The sequence below is a fragment of the Asterias rubens genome, chromosome 7, assembly GCF_902459465.1.
Source record: "Asterias rubens chromosome 7, eAstRub1.3, whole genome shotgun sequence".
NCBI lineage: Eukaryota > Metazoa > Echinodermata > Asteroidea > Forcipulatida > Asteriidae > Asterias > Asterias rubens.
Genome location: NC_047068.1, coordinates 11,488,725 through 11,502,518, shown reverse-complemented (window position 1 = coordinate 11,502,518; position 13,794 = coordinate 11,488,725). Strand labels below are relative to the sequence as shown.

General features: G+C 38.4%; 1 protein-coding gene across 2 annotated transcripts in view; it reads right to left on the bottom strand.

Moving 5' to 3' along the window:
• Nucleotides 1-1,067: 1,067 nt before the first annotated feature.
• Nucleotides 1,068-13,794, bottom strand: part of LOC117292466 (receptor-type tyrosine-protein phosphatase kappa-like) — a 55,711-nt gene continuing 42,984 nt past the window's right edge. For both annotated transcript variants that reach the window (XM_033774511.1, XM_033774513.1), the window contains exons 22-33: nt 13,373-13,470; nt 12,541-12,666; nt 11,630-11,802; nt 11,099-11,234; nt 10,608-10,757; nt 10,054-10,150; nt 9,732-9,811; nt 8,830-8,964; nt 7,928-8,056; nt 3,582-3,736; nt 2,493-2,628; nt 1,068-1,816 (exon numbers count right to left, since the gene is read on the bottom strand). In XM_033774511.1, the coding sequence (XP_033630402.1) occupies nt 1,739-1,816; nt 2,493-2,628; nt 3,582-3,736; nt 7,928-8,056; nt 8,830-8,964; nt 9,732-9,811; nt 10,054-10,150; nt 10,608-10,757; nt 11,099-11,234; nt 11,630-11,802; nt 12,541-12,666; nt 13,373-13,470 (1,493 nt within the window). In that variant the 3' untranslated portion in view covers nt 1,068-1,738. The remainder of the gene's footprint in view (nt 1,817-2,492; nt 2,629-3,581; nt 3,737-7,927; nt 8,057-8,829; nt 8,965-9,731; nt 9,812-10,053; nt 10,151-10,607; nt 10,758-11,098; nt 11,235-11,629; nt 11,803-12,540; nt 12,667-13,372; nt 13,471-13,794) is intronic.

The following is a 13,794-nucleotide window of genomic DNA, read 5'->3' as shown; positions in this document are numbered from 1 at the left end:
AATATATTATTTTTTATTTCCCAGTTTAGATAAATCAAAAATACCGTCATGTGTCACCAATAAAGTAGCATGTCATAACCAAGCAGTCAATTTTACCGTCATGCGTCACCAATAAAGTAGCATGTCATAACCAAGCAGTCAATTTTACCGGACAGAGTTATTTTATATTTCTGGTAATGAAACCAAGGATGTCTCGTAAGTGAAACTTCTAATTCAGCTCACACTTTTTAGGACACCTGTAAACAAGGGTGCTTGCTAATAGGCCTGCCCCCGATTTCACGAAACTCATCGCAAGTAGCGACGCATCGTAGGGTTTGCGATGCGTCGCAGACCTAAGACACGATTTCATACGCATCGCAACTTACGACGTGTAACCGGTCGCAACTTGCACTTGCGACGCGTCGCAGTGCTTAGTGAAATCGGGGGCAGGGCAGCTAGTCGCGCCTCAATTAGTGGGACTTTCACACTAGTCGCAAATTATTTTTAATTCCCAAGATGCATTGCAGAATATTGTTGCGCGCAATAGTAAAATTCACGCTGAAAGGATGGTGTCACTGATGTCTGATTGTGTTTTGAAAGTAAATTATGTTGTCTTGAATAGGCGAGAGCGACACATTTGGTTCACCAAACGGGTAGTCGGCACTATTGTGTAGTGGTCATGGCAGAATGACTAATTGTGTAGTTGAAAAACAGTAGTCACGATTGTCCTAACGAATCAATAGTTGCGACTACGTGTCGACACTAGTCGCAGTAGTCGCCCAGGCTTACTTGCTATGTGATAGCAGTAGGCCCCATGCCAGACATTACATCTCGGTAAAAACATTCAGTAATCAATCAAAACATTTATTGCCACATTCACATCATTGGAAGAGGCCTACAAAATGGACTGAAAATGGATTGGTATACTTATTTACAACTACCAAACTAAAGGTTAAATAAGCAGCAATTTGGAACTGTGCTCTTGGGTAAATACTTCAAATAATTTTGTTTAGATTCAGTACTGTTACAGCCTGTCTATGAGGCAGGGGGGTTCCTTAAATGCTGTCATCTTTTTCAGTCAATATTTGCAGTCAATATTTGCAGTCAATATTATTATGAACAAGATAATGGTAAATTGAAGGCTGAATCAAAAAGGCAACTTCTTTTTTTGTTTTTTCTGATACAGGAAACAATTAAAGATGTAGCTTTATTTCATTTCAGCTTACAGGCTGCCCCCTTTAAAAAAACAGAGAAAACCTAAATTAATTGGTCCTAAAAGTTACTTTGATAAAGTATTTGTGAGTTTCAGCAGAGAGTAGTAATTTTTAGAGCAAGTTTGAATGCGCAATTATTAACGAGCAGCGACGTACATGCGCAGTGACCTACTCACTTGAACGACTCGTTTGGAAGCCTAGTCAACCATCGGCACGCCGTATTCGACACTCCATTGCCTTCCGTGTTTTCACTTTAGCGTCACTGGTTCCCCTTTGCGCCGTAAAAATGTTAGCATGGAACAGGCTATCGGGACCACGGAAGAAACCATGGTCATGAGGCTTGGTTCCAAATGGTTGACTAAAGTTGTCAACCAATGGTCAACCAATGGTCGACCAACCTGGGTTCAAGACAGAACAGGCCATCAGGACCATGGAAGAAACCATGGTCATGAGGCTTGGTTCCAAATGGTCGACCAAAGTTGTCAACCAATGGTCGACCAACCTGGGTTCAAGTCAAAATGGTGCACACTCAATCAAACTTGATTTTAGTAGTTGAGATTTCCATACTGTTGGAATCGCTGTAGATGTTCTTGAATCACCTCATAGCACAGAATGTATTGCTCCTGTTGAAGGAGAATAAACTATGGTCATGTCAAGAAATATACAATGCCCTCGGATGTAGATATTGTGTTTATAATCACATTGTTTTTAATAATAGTATTAAGTTCTTATATAGCTCGTTTTACAATATCAATGCGCTTTACATTAGTGCCCAAGTTATTGGGCCAATAACATTCCTTTAATCTTTCTCAGCTCCCTGGGGAGTGAGTATACAACCCCAGGCAACCGTATCGCTCCTGTGGCCTTTTCATACACAATATCAACCTCTACCCTCGCAGGTACCCATTTATACCCCTTGGTGAAGAGAAGCAATTATAGTAAAGTATCTTGCTCAAGGACACAAGTGTCCTGACCAGGATCCGAACCCACACTCCGATGATTTAACAACCAGAGCTTGAATTCAATGCTCTTAAACACTCGGCCATGACACCCTGTTTGTATGTAGAACATTGGTTTAAAGGGAAGGTATACGTTTGGTAATCATTGTTAAAATTAATGGCAATAAAAAGTTACTTGGTTTTTAACAAAGAAAACAAACGGACCAAATGCGGCACAAACACAAAAATCATATGATATGTATAAATGTCAGACGAATAAATAACACACTCAGAAAAAGAAGAAAAAAAACAAGAAAAGGAATGGATTTAAATAAGAAATGTGTTTATGTTCTGTACTCACTAATGTCTCGACCATCAGAGGTCGGTTCATCCGAAGCCTTTTCACTGCTTGGAAAATATCCACTGCATCATCACTTGTTATTTTCTCTGCTACAGTTGAAACAGCACAGAACACTCCGCTTCTACCTACTCCATTTCTGAATACACACCAACAGAAAAACAAACTTAAAGAACTAGTCCGTGTCTGAATGGTTTCAACTTGAGCCTGTTTCATACTTCCTACGAAAGCAGAAATTTGTTCTCAAAAACTGTTCTGCTAAGCACAAAAATTAATGAGCAGGATACCAGTCACAGTTGGTATATATGTGACTTGATATTTTGGCTGTTAATCTTATCCTGGTAAGCATATTTTGGTTTTGCTTAGCTACTATGTCCTTAAGCAGCTCTATGAAATTGGGCCCTCAGGAATGGTGGTATATTTTTAAAGGTGTTAATTAAGATTGGTTAGGAAACAAAACATTGTTAATTTTAGCTTAAAATCTTAAAGAATTATGAAGCTCATATTAAAACACTTTTTTTTTCTGTGAAATATTTCCCTCTAATATGAAGTCATGTTAAAGAATACTGAATCTGCAATCAAAAACAAAATGCACCAGCTGATTTCAGTTGGTACAACCATAGTTAATATATTAAGGACAATGTGGTTACCTGTTGAAAATTGTGCATGGCTTTTCAGTTTATTCTCCCAACTCGCACAACAGGGCCCAATTTCATGGCTCTGCTTACCGCTGCTTTCTGCGCTTACTATACTTGATTCCCCGCTTACATGCAAGCGCCAAAGTTTCTGCGATAGCCTTGTAAACGCAGAATGCATAGTAACATTGAGTATGCACACGCGGAAGCCAAAATGCGCCGCGTACCTGTGAAATACGCTTGCTGTAAGCACAGAATTCCCTGCTTCTGTAAGCGCTGATTCTGTGCTAACGGTAAGCAAAGCCATGAAATTTGGCCGAGATTGACCCAACATTTTCATAGGTTTATTATTGAATGATCACACAAAACATGAATACCATCTGCGACTATTTGGTTAGCTCTACTAATCCTGTTTAATACCTAATTGTTAGTGATATTTTGTGCAATTCTAACTCACAAGCACTGTACGATAGCAGGCCTGGATGAGTGACATTCATCTTTCCATCGTTGTACAGCGCCTAAAAGATCTAGAATACATTGTGGGGAGCTTGGCTTGTCTTGGTTGCTGGCCCATCCAAGTAGTTGGAAATGTTTTACAATGATCGACTTCTCCTGCAATAATAATAATAATAATAATAATAATAATAATAATAATAATAATAATAAGACTTGTAATGCGCACATATCCACCCTGCTGGGTGTTCAAGGCGCAGTAAAACCAAAACAAACAAAAACAAAACACAAAGAAAAAAACAGACACAACAAAATTAGTCATTGAAAACCTGTGACATAAGATAAGTTTTGAGAAGAGACTTGAATTTTGCGGTACAAACACAAGATCGAAGATTAAGTGGTAGAGAGTTCCAGATGCGAGGCGCGGCTGAAGAAAAAGACCTGTCACCCCATGAGTGTCGAGACTTGGGTTCAATGAGGAGAAGCATGGAACTTGATCGAAGATTCCTTGATGGAGTGTAAACTTGAAGCAGTTCAGAAATATAATGGGGAGCCTTGCCATTTAGAGCTTTGTGGACAATGAGCATCAGCTTGAAGATGATTCGTTGAGAGATAGGGAGCCAGTGTAGTTGTTTCAGAATGGGGGTGATAGAACAGGATTTTCTAGACAGTGTCACAATGCGGGCAGCAGTATTTTGGAGCCGTTGAAGTCGGGAAATCTGGTTGTTAGGAAGACTGTATAGAAGAGCATTGCCGTTGTCAAGACGAGAAGTAACAAATGCGTGAATGACCTTTTCAGTGGCACTTTTGTCCAAGTACTTGCGAATCTTACCTATATTCCTGATGTGATATGATGATAAACGAACAATATTGTTGATGTGTGGCTGAAGTGTCATCGATGAATCAAAAATAACCCCCAAGTTCCGAGCTTTTAGCGAGGGAGCTATCCGAGCGTCACCGATGGAGATGTATGGCACTGAAACCTTAGTTAACTGTTGGCGTGACCCAAATAAAAGGAACTCTGTCTTATCATCATTTAACTTCAGGAAGTTTTGTTGTGTCCAACGTCGAATCTCTTGGATGCATTTCTCAAGTCTTGCAATAGATGCATTGGCGTTTTCTTGAGACGATTTAAACGTGATGTATAGCTGAGTGTCGTCTGCGTACACATGGTAATTCAGATTAAATTTGAGGATGATGTCACGAATCGGTAAAGTGTACAGCGTAAACCACTGCGGGCCGAGTACCGACCCCTGTGGCACAGAGTAGTTCAAAACAACAGGGTCGGATATCGCAGTGCCAATACACACATGCTGAGTTCTATTGTGGAGATACGATTTGCACCATGCTAGGGCTGTGTCCTCTATGCCAAGGTGATTCTGGAGCCGAGAGAGAAGGATGTTATGATCAACAGTGTCAAAAGCAGCACTCAAGTCTAGCAGGACTAGTGCTGTAAGGTTACCATTGTCCATAGAAGAGAGAATATCGTTGCTCACACGGACTAGTGCAGCCTCGGTCCCATGGAAAGGCTTGTATGCTGACTGGAACACGTCGGACAGGTTGAAAGTATGAATGTGATCAGAAATACGTGATGACACTACTCGTTCGATGACTTTTCCAAGATATTTTAAGTTTGCAACCGGTCTGTAGTTTTTGAATATCTCCTTGTCCAGGTTTGGTTTCTTGATGAGCGGCCTGATGTAGGAAACTTTGAGGCTATCGGGGAAACAACCGGAACTGAGAGATTCGTTTACAAGCTTAGTGATGTAGGGTACAAATATATCAATGTTTTGCTTTATCATGGATGTTGATACTGGATCCAGCTCACAGGATTTTGAAGGAGATTTCATAATAACCCTTTGAATCTCAGCAACAGTGGCAGGCTCAAACACAGATAGTCTACACTCTGGTTGAAGATGTGGCAATGTCTGCGGCATGTTGTAAGGGACTGATGAAAATGATGAGCGGATGTCTGAAATCTTGGTGACAAAGAATTTCTGGAACTCATTTGCTAAGTCCTGGTTATTGTAGGTGGATGGAAGGACAGGGGTTTTGGGTTTGAGCAACAACTTACCAATTATCTTGAAGAGCTTCTTTTGATCTCCTGAGGATTCTTGTACTTGAGATGAATAATGGATGATCTTTGCCTGGTTGATCAAATTCCTAACTACTTTACATTGGTTGCGATATTCTTGTCGTTGTATTGCCAATTTGCCAAATAGGTGTTGCAACAAGATACGTTGTAAAAAAATGAGCCAAGTTTTGTTCACATTTTCCCACAACATCAGTGTAGTGTAGTCTAAATAGTACTATTTAAGAGACTTTTAAGAAATTATTAAGCCTAAAATAGAAACTGCCCCAAAGTGCTGAAAAAACCTAAAAATAACACTGAACAACAACTGTGGCAGAAAAGCAATAGAAGAAAAATCGCACAATTTTTTTATACTAAAAACGGCACAAAATATTACAAACTAAAGTTAACCAAATTAGCTCTATTGAAACTCAGCAACACCTATTTTTTTGGAAAACTGAAAATACAATTGAAACCACAGAGATTTACATAAATTAAGCCTACAAAAGTATTTTATTGCAAACACACAAAATAATTGTAACAAGATAAGTATGAGAGATGTTGAATTTGCATCGGGGACAAAGAATATAATTTTTGATTTTTTACCCATACACCGATATGTGTTAGCACTGTATACTCGGTACTTTCCCGAGTCCTGTGAAAAAATATCACAGGCATGTTACTCGGGTGGGATTCAAACCCACGACCCTTGAAATTCTAGAGCCGTGTCTTACCAACTAGACTACAGAGGTTGCCCGGTAGCTAGAGGCAGTCCAAATCCCATGTTTTGGCAGGGGGTACCGCAACGATATAAGAGATGTTTAAAAAAAAAAAGAATTTGCATCGGGTACAAAGAATATAAATTTTTGGTTTTTACCCATACACCAATGTGTGTTTAATAGCACTGTATACTCAGTACTTTCCCAAGTCCTATGAAAAAAACATCACAGGCATGTTACTAGGATGGGATTCTAACCCACGACCCTTGCAAGATAAGTATGTCCCGTTATAGTTAAATGATATCTTATTCAACTTAACATTTATTTCCATACTCACAATAAGAAAAGACAGAATCATTTGGGGAAAAAAATATAGTAGTTCATTAATTACAAGCAAACAGTATAGTAATAATAATGATTACACAGCATTTAAAATGATTTTATAAAGGCGTTCTGAATCTGATGTAAAACCACATCAAAGGCGCCGGTCAAGATGGAAAAGAGGAAATTATCAAGTGGTAGGGAAAGCAAGAGTGAACAGGTGTGTCTTCAGTTGCTGCTGAAAGATGGAGATGTTGTGTATTTCCTTGAGGTTTTCAGGAAGTGAATTCCAGAACCTGTGTGCTACGCTGGAAAAAAACCTGTCCCCGTAGCTGGCTTAACAGTATTCATGACTGATAAGAATGATACTGAAAAATAATTCAGTAGAATCTAGTAAGGAGGTTGTTCAAATAAGCTGAGGCCCTGTGAGAAATAGCCTTAGACAAAATACAACATTAAACAAAAAAACAAAACCCTCCAAACAAACGATGAACAGGCGAAAATGCAAAAATATCAATTCTCTTTTCATAGATTGTCACATTTCATCCATTTAAACTCCTATTAGGTACAAGTTTTTATCCACCTGATTTAGTTTACACCAATTTCACACTTAGGAGTGGCATTGAACCAGACAATAATAGCACTGGTACGGCAAGATTCAACGGCTTTCCACTAAGCTCCACCCACCGCGCACGTGAGCAAGACACGTGTACGAGCACTCCCAATGACATACTGCACGATTCTGCCGCGCATGCCAAATATACACGCGCGCATGACCGAGTTTGTCCGACCACAATCATTGCTGTGATTGGTCAAATGGGTGAACATGCACAGCTTGATTGACAAGCCGGATCGGTCCATTACTCATATAGCAGAGAATCCTCCTTCAAACAGTGCCCACAAGTAGCTCGCACAAACAAAAACAGTAAAAGAAAAACTTACAATGTATAAATAAAAATACAGAAGAACTAAACATTACTTAAAAAGTACAGCAGTGTGTTAATACAAGCAAGTAACAAGATGATACCAGCAATAACACTATAATTAACAAAATTATATTCAATTTCTCCTGAAGATGAGCAGAGTATCCTCTTCGAAACGTCGAGACCACACCGGCTTGTTTCAGAGCCAACACTCCCTCAAAAGAGATCTTATACATGGTTACTCCTTATTCTTCACACCATGCAAAGCTTCAAATCAAACATCATTTAAAATTATATTCACATCTAATAATCATACCTTTTGATCCCTCCTTGATACCCTGTAAGTCTGACACTTGTACACTCTTCCTCCATTTGTTGAGATGAGTTCAACAAAGAGAGGTCCAAACCGAGTTACACCACTCTGTGGCCACATCTCATCCCATTTCTAAATACAACCAACCAGGAGTAACAACAAAAATGTAAAATGACGTCAAATTATTACTGGGTAGTGTGAAAGAAATTTTGTCAAAATTTTATAACAGATGTGTATGCAAGCTGCCAGACACACAAGGCCTGAAGACCACTTCAAGGTGTAGGCTAAAAATCAACTATTTTTTAAGGGGCCGTTGCCACCTACTCCTGGGGATGAAACAGGGTTACCCCCTTTACAGTCCATATAGGGATATAGGCTTGGGTACCATCCATCAGAAGCCCGACTGGTAGAGCAGAATGCACTACCTCCTTAACTTAAAATATCTTATAAAAGTTCTTATAAACGTTTTGTTGTGTTTTTTGGGGCTCATTGTTGTGTTGTGGTCCAGCCGTGTAGTGCATCAAACTCAAGTTCAGTTGGCCAAGTCATCAAAGGGTTGAATCAAATACTTGTATGGTCCCAATGTTTGAATACACATCAGGCATTGGGTTTTCTACCAACCAATCAGTCTAATTGAAACAAAATAGTCCACTAAGTTGATTTTTAAACCTCAGAATTAGATTTCGAGGTCTCAAAATCAAGCATCTGAAAGCACACAACTTCGTGTGACAAGGGTTTTTTTTCTTTCATTATTATCTCGCAACTACGACGACAAATTGAGCTTAAATTTTCACAGGTTATGTTATTTGGTGCATATGTTGATGCGTGCACTTTGTAAAATACATAAAAATGGTCAATGACGCATATTTGCAACCCATCTATAATACTTCTATGCTGTGACTTACATTATACACTGAGCTTGGGTCGTCCAACGTCACGATCGCAGGGCAATTCCAGTCGAATGCCAGACGCCAGATATCGGCAACTGTATGAGGTAATGGAATCTGGGTTGTGATGAAGGCATCTTTACGATTGAAGCTCTACCAAAATAGAACATCAGAAAATAGAATTAGCTTCTTCATTCATTGACCAGCTGAAGAAAGTCGCTACACAACAGGAAACATCTGAGCTTATGACGCTGTTGCTGGACCGGGATGCGTGGAAGACGACCATCAGAGTTTCCCGAGAAGGCGTCGGCTGAAGATATCCTCTCGCTCAACTGATCTGATCTGATTGCAAACTGCTATACCAACTGAAAGGACTTGTGATTTGAAAGCATTAAAGATAGCTCAGTTTGTACTCAATTCAGTTCACTTTACTTCCAATCCATTATGGTTAACAATACATAAAGTAGTGACTAATGCATAATATTTTACAAGCCAATGCGATAATATGTTAATACAGAGATGTAATGAAATTATAAAAACTAACATTTACAATTAAAGGCAATCTTATAATAACAGAAAACACAAATTAAAAACCAATACAAAACACATGGTGGAGCTGGAGGGGGGCCCATAAAAAGCAGGGCTTGTCAAGTACTGACTCCCCTAACGAAGAAAGCAATGAAGCAATTCTACTAGGTGTTGAGATCAAAGGAAAATTGTGCGGCAAAACAATTCTAATATACAAGAAGAACAAAGACAAAACAGTAGGCATTAAATAACTACTAAGAACTACATTGAGAGATGAATATGATGTGACAAATAATCAAAATGCCAACACGGTTTTACGAAGGTTGCAGGTTCGAGTCCCGCTCAAGTAAATTTGTCCTTCTTCAACTCAAAATTAAAACTATCGCACTTACATCCACAAAGGCTGCATTGATGTAGTTATTGCTGTCATCAGTGTCTCCTTCAGTAACCAGAAACGGGCGATGTCGCTCAACTAAACAAAAAGTGTCAACAGAAAACAGTATAACTAAACATGTCAAAAGGTTTAGTCGAGATCCGGAGCGAATATGTTCAAGCGGGAAGAATAACCCATAATTGGTATACACAAACTGAGAAACATTACTGGCAGTAGTGCAAACTGGAGCATTCATTGAAACATCAGAAGCAATTTTAGGCTCAGAGTTTGCATTTCTCAAACTTAAAAAAATTACTTTTCAGAATTTTAGCAAAACTTACGTGGGAGAATATCGGGGAATCTGTTCTTGTTGGTGTTCTCTGGAAGGAGACCTCCTGTAAATGCATCATCCGGCTTGGGTGTGACTTGATTCAGGATCTAGTACAACAAAAGAATCATTAATAATAATAATAATAATAATAATAATAATAATAATAATAATAATAATAATAATAATAATAACAAATTCTTATATAGCGCATTTCACAATAACCGTATCAATGCTCTTTACATTAGTGCCCTGGTCATGGGGCCAATAACATCCCTGTAATGTTTCTCAGCTCCCTTGGGAGTATACAGCCCTGAGCTGCCTGTAAGGTGTTGTGGCTTTTTCATACACAATATCAACCTCTACCCTCGCAGGTACCCATTTATACTCCTGGGCGAAGAGAAGTAATTATAGTAAAGTATCTTGCTCAAGGACACAAGTGTCACAATAATTAATGTTATAAACGTTAGGACTAGAGATAGCTCAGTGATGAGAGCTCTTGGTGTGATAGGAGATTCTGTCCCCATTTAAGCTTCAACGGTGAGCAACAGAAAAGATTATATTTACCCGAAACTCATCTTCAAGATGCGTCCGTCTTGTCTTGGGATTCAGTCTCTTAAGCTTGGATAATGTCTCAGGGTAATCTCGAATAAGGATTTGTGTATCCCCACAGAGATAAGCCTCCAACAGAGCAGAATAAATGAAGACGTACTGATCCTACAAAAGTATACCAACAAATGACAATTATTAACTTTTGAAGAACAAATTAATTGGGAGTTTGTTTGGGTTTTTAAGATTTTATTAGTTTTTTTTTAATTAAAAGTGGGAACATAAAAACAAAATCAAATGAAACTTCCAAAAAACTTTTCTCCCAATTCTTGGTTAGTACCTTACATTTACATTTTGTCATTTTCGTTTTAAGAATCAATTCTGGTTTTAACACATCTCAAGATGACAGTTTCTGTACTTTTGTATTACCTAGACAGCCTCTGTCCAACTTGTGATGCCTACAAAATTAAAATAAACAACAATACACAGTTCAATATCAATTCACTTACATAAGTTTGCACCATGTTGACTCGACTTTCCCTCATCTCATTTACACAACCGAAAACGCTTATTTGTTGTCTTTGAGTCATCATATCTAATAACGTGTAGATGGCGATAAATGTTCCTGTACGTCCAACACCAGCGCTGTATACAAAAATCATTCATAACCGCAAAAACATTCATTTGAATAAAAGAACAAAACCTACAAAACATGCATGTTTTGGAACACAATTTATACTAATTCTTTTTAAAGGAGGTCATTGGTTCAATTCCCGCTCCAGTAATGTTTTCTTTGTACAACCGCAATTTATTTTCAAGTTGGTTAAGACTGGAACTCCTTGCCTGGTGCATGTTTCCCTCCATCATACAATCTAGACTGTTTTAAGAGAAATATCAATTTCTACCTTCAGCTCCCCTGGGTTCTTTTTCACATTAAATAATTTGTCTTGCTGAAGCCCCAAACCAAGAGTGGCTTTTAGTTTGGGGTGAGAATGCATAATAAAAAAAAAACGAAAAAAAAACACCAAACTTGACTTTACCTGCAATGGATCAGTACAGGTGTTTCTGCCCCATGGTTGACCTGACTCTTCTTTGTGTCCTTCACTACTTGGATGAGATTGAGAATGGTACTGGGGTACAAGGGCACTCCCATATCGGGCCAGGACGTCATAGTGAAGTGCTTAATCATACGACACTCCGATTCACATTCGACCTTAAAATGAAACATTAAAATGAATTAAAAGATACAATTCTAAAAAAACACCAGACTGATAGTTTAAAAAAAATACAAATTTAAAAAACTGAATAAAGTACAAAGCCAGTGAGTGGCAAGGAGTAACAGGTTATGACCAGCACCTTTAAAAGGCCAGCCTTCCAAGAAAATTGTCAACAAACACCCTGTCCGTCAGAAAAAATTAAAAATAGTATATAAAATTAAGCAATGGATGACTTTGGGATGTTATAGGTATCATTCGGCATCCCGGTTACTTTTTCACTTTGAACAAAACTGAAAAATGCGTTTATCAGGTAAGTCTGCCGCCACCTAGTGTCTCAAATAGTTCCCATCCGAGGCCAAATATCAGCTGGTAAGCATGCAAATAAGTTTGCACCACACAAGAAAAAGTTACTAAGCAGAAATGGGAGATGTAGTGAATTTATTTTCTGATAGTAGCTACAATCCATTAGTGGTGCTACTTTTTTGTTTTCTCACCTATGTGTATGATTGTATATTTTTCTTTATCGTTCTTAATTTTGTACGTGATATTTTTTACTTAATAAATGAAATGAAAACTGTACAGTCTAGACTTCATTCAAAAATGTTAATTTCTTCTTAATTTTTCTTCAAGTAGATTTTGTATGTAGAACAATGAATACACAAAACTACATTATATTTAACTTGTAAACACAAGAACATTTCTTAAAAAAAAAAAAAGATAAAGGACGGAAGTACCTTGTGAACTTTGAGCGTATGAATGGTATAATCAGACAGAGATTTCTGCTCCTCCAAGCTGACAACCACATCTCCAAATTGTTCCGATTGATCCTTGCCACTTGGCCAATACTTCTTGCATTTGTCCTGATTATTGTTCATTCAGAAAGGAAGACAAGAAAAGAATACTAGAGATGAGCCGTACTACATTATAACTCATGTGTGTATGCAGTCTTTACTAAATCAAAGAACTGGAGATGGGCAGGTCACATAGCAAGGAGGTATGACAAGTGATGGGCATGCAAAAAACCAACTGGACTCCAAGAAACCGGACAAGAAGTAGAGGTATAAACAAAACAGAAGATGGAGAGATGAGCTAAGTACATGTAGGGGCGTTGCTTGGCAACAGACAGCGCAGGATAGAGTGAAATGGAGAATTGGTGAAGAGGCTTTCCTCCTGCAGTGGAGTGAAACGGGCTAGACAGTCGGCTTAGAGGGACGAGTTGTTTGCCTGAAATTTTACATAGATAAAAACATAAGTAACAATTTTTATACAGCCGGGCTCGACCACATTGTAGTCGCGGCTGTCGCAATTCAGCCTCTCAGCTGTAAGGATGATATCCTCCCAAATTATAAACCTAAGGATCACTGAAAGTGTCATTCCTGAAAAGTTGCTTTTAATGTTCAGTTTTGGAGGCGTGTGACAACCCCAAAATTAGCCACACAATCTGGAGTGAGGTTGGATTCGAACCAGGGTCCAAAAAAGATGAAATAATCAAGAATATAGCACCGTGCCAACCCAAGATTAGCAATTAGTATGACATTACACTCATGTTATCAATCAAAGACTCACCTTTCCATTCTCAACAAGTTTTGTTACCATGACGATGAGGGTTATTTGCTCCTGCCAGATCATTCGCCAAAAGTCATTCAACGCTGATGCATTTGGGCCTTTGTAAAGTAAAGGAAAATTCCAAATATACAATTAAAATACTTTCAAATTACTACATGAGCGTGTTCATTTACCTACATTTTTGTGCAAGAAGATACAAAAATCTAATTTTTGACTGAATGCAATGGAAATACTTTTGCCCTTGGCTAAATTTAGCAAAGTACAAACAATAGAATAAGGTAATCAGCCAAAAGATCATTTCATATGTCCACTGGTGACTGATGCTGCTTATTTTTGCTCAGCAGAAAATTGTTAAGCATTATTTTCTATTGAAGCAGGTGAAATTCGGCCCTGTAGTGACTTGTAGACAAAAAAAGAGTGTT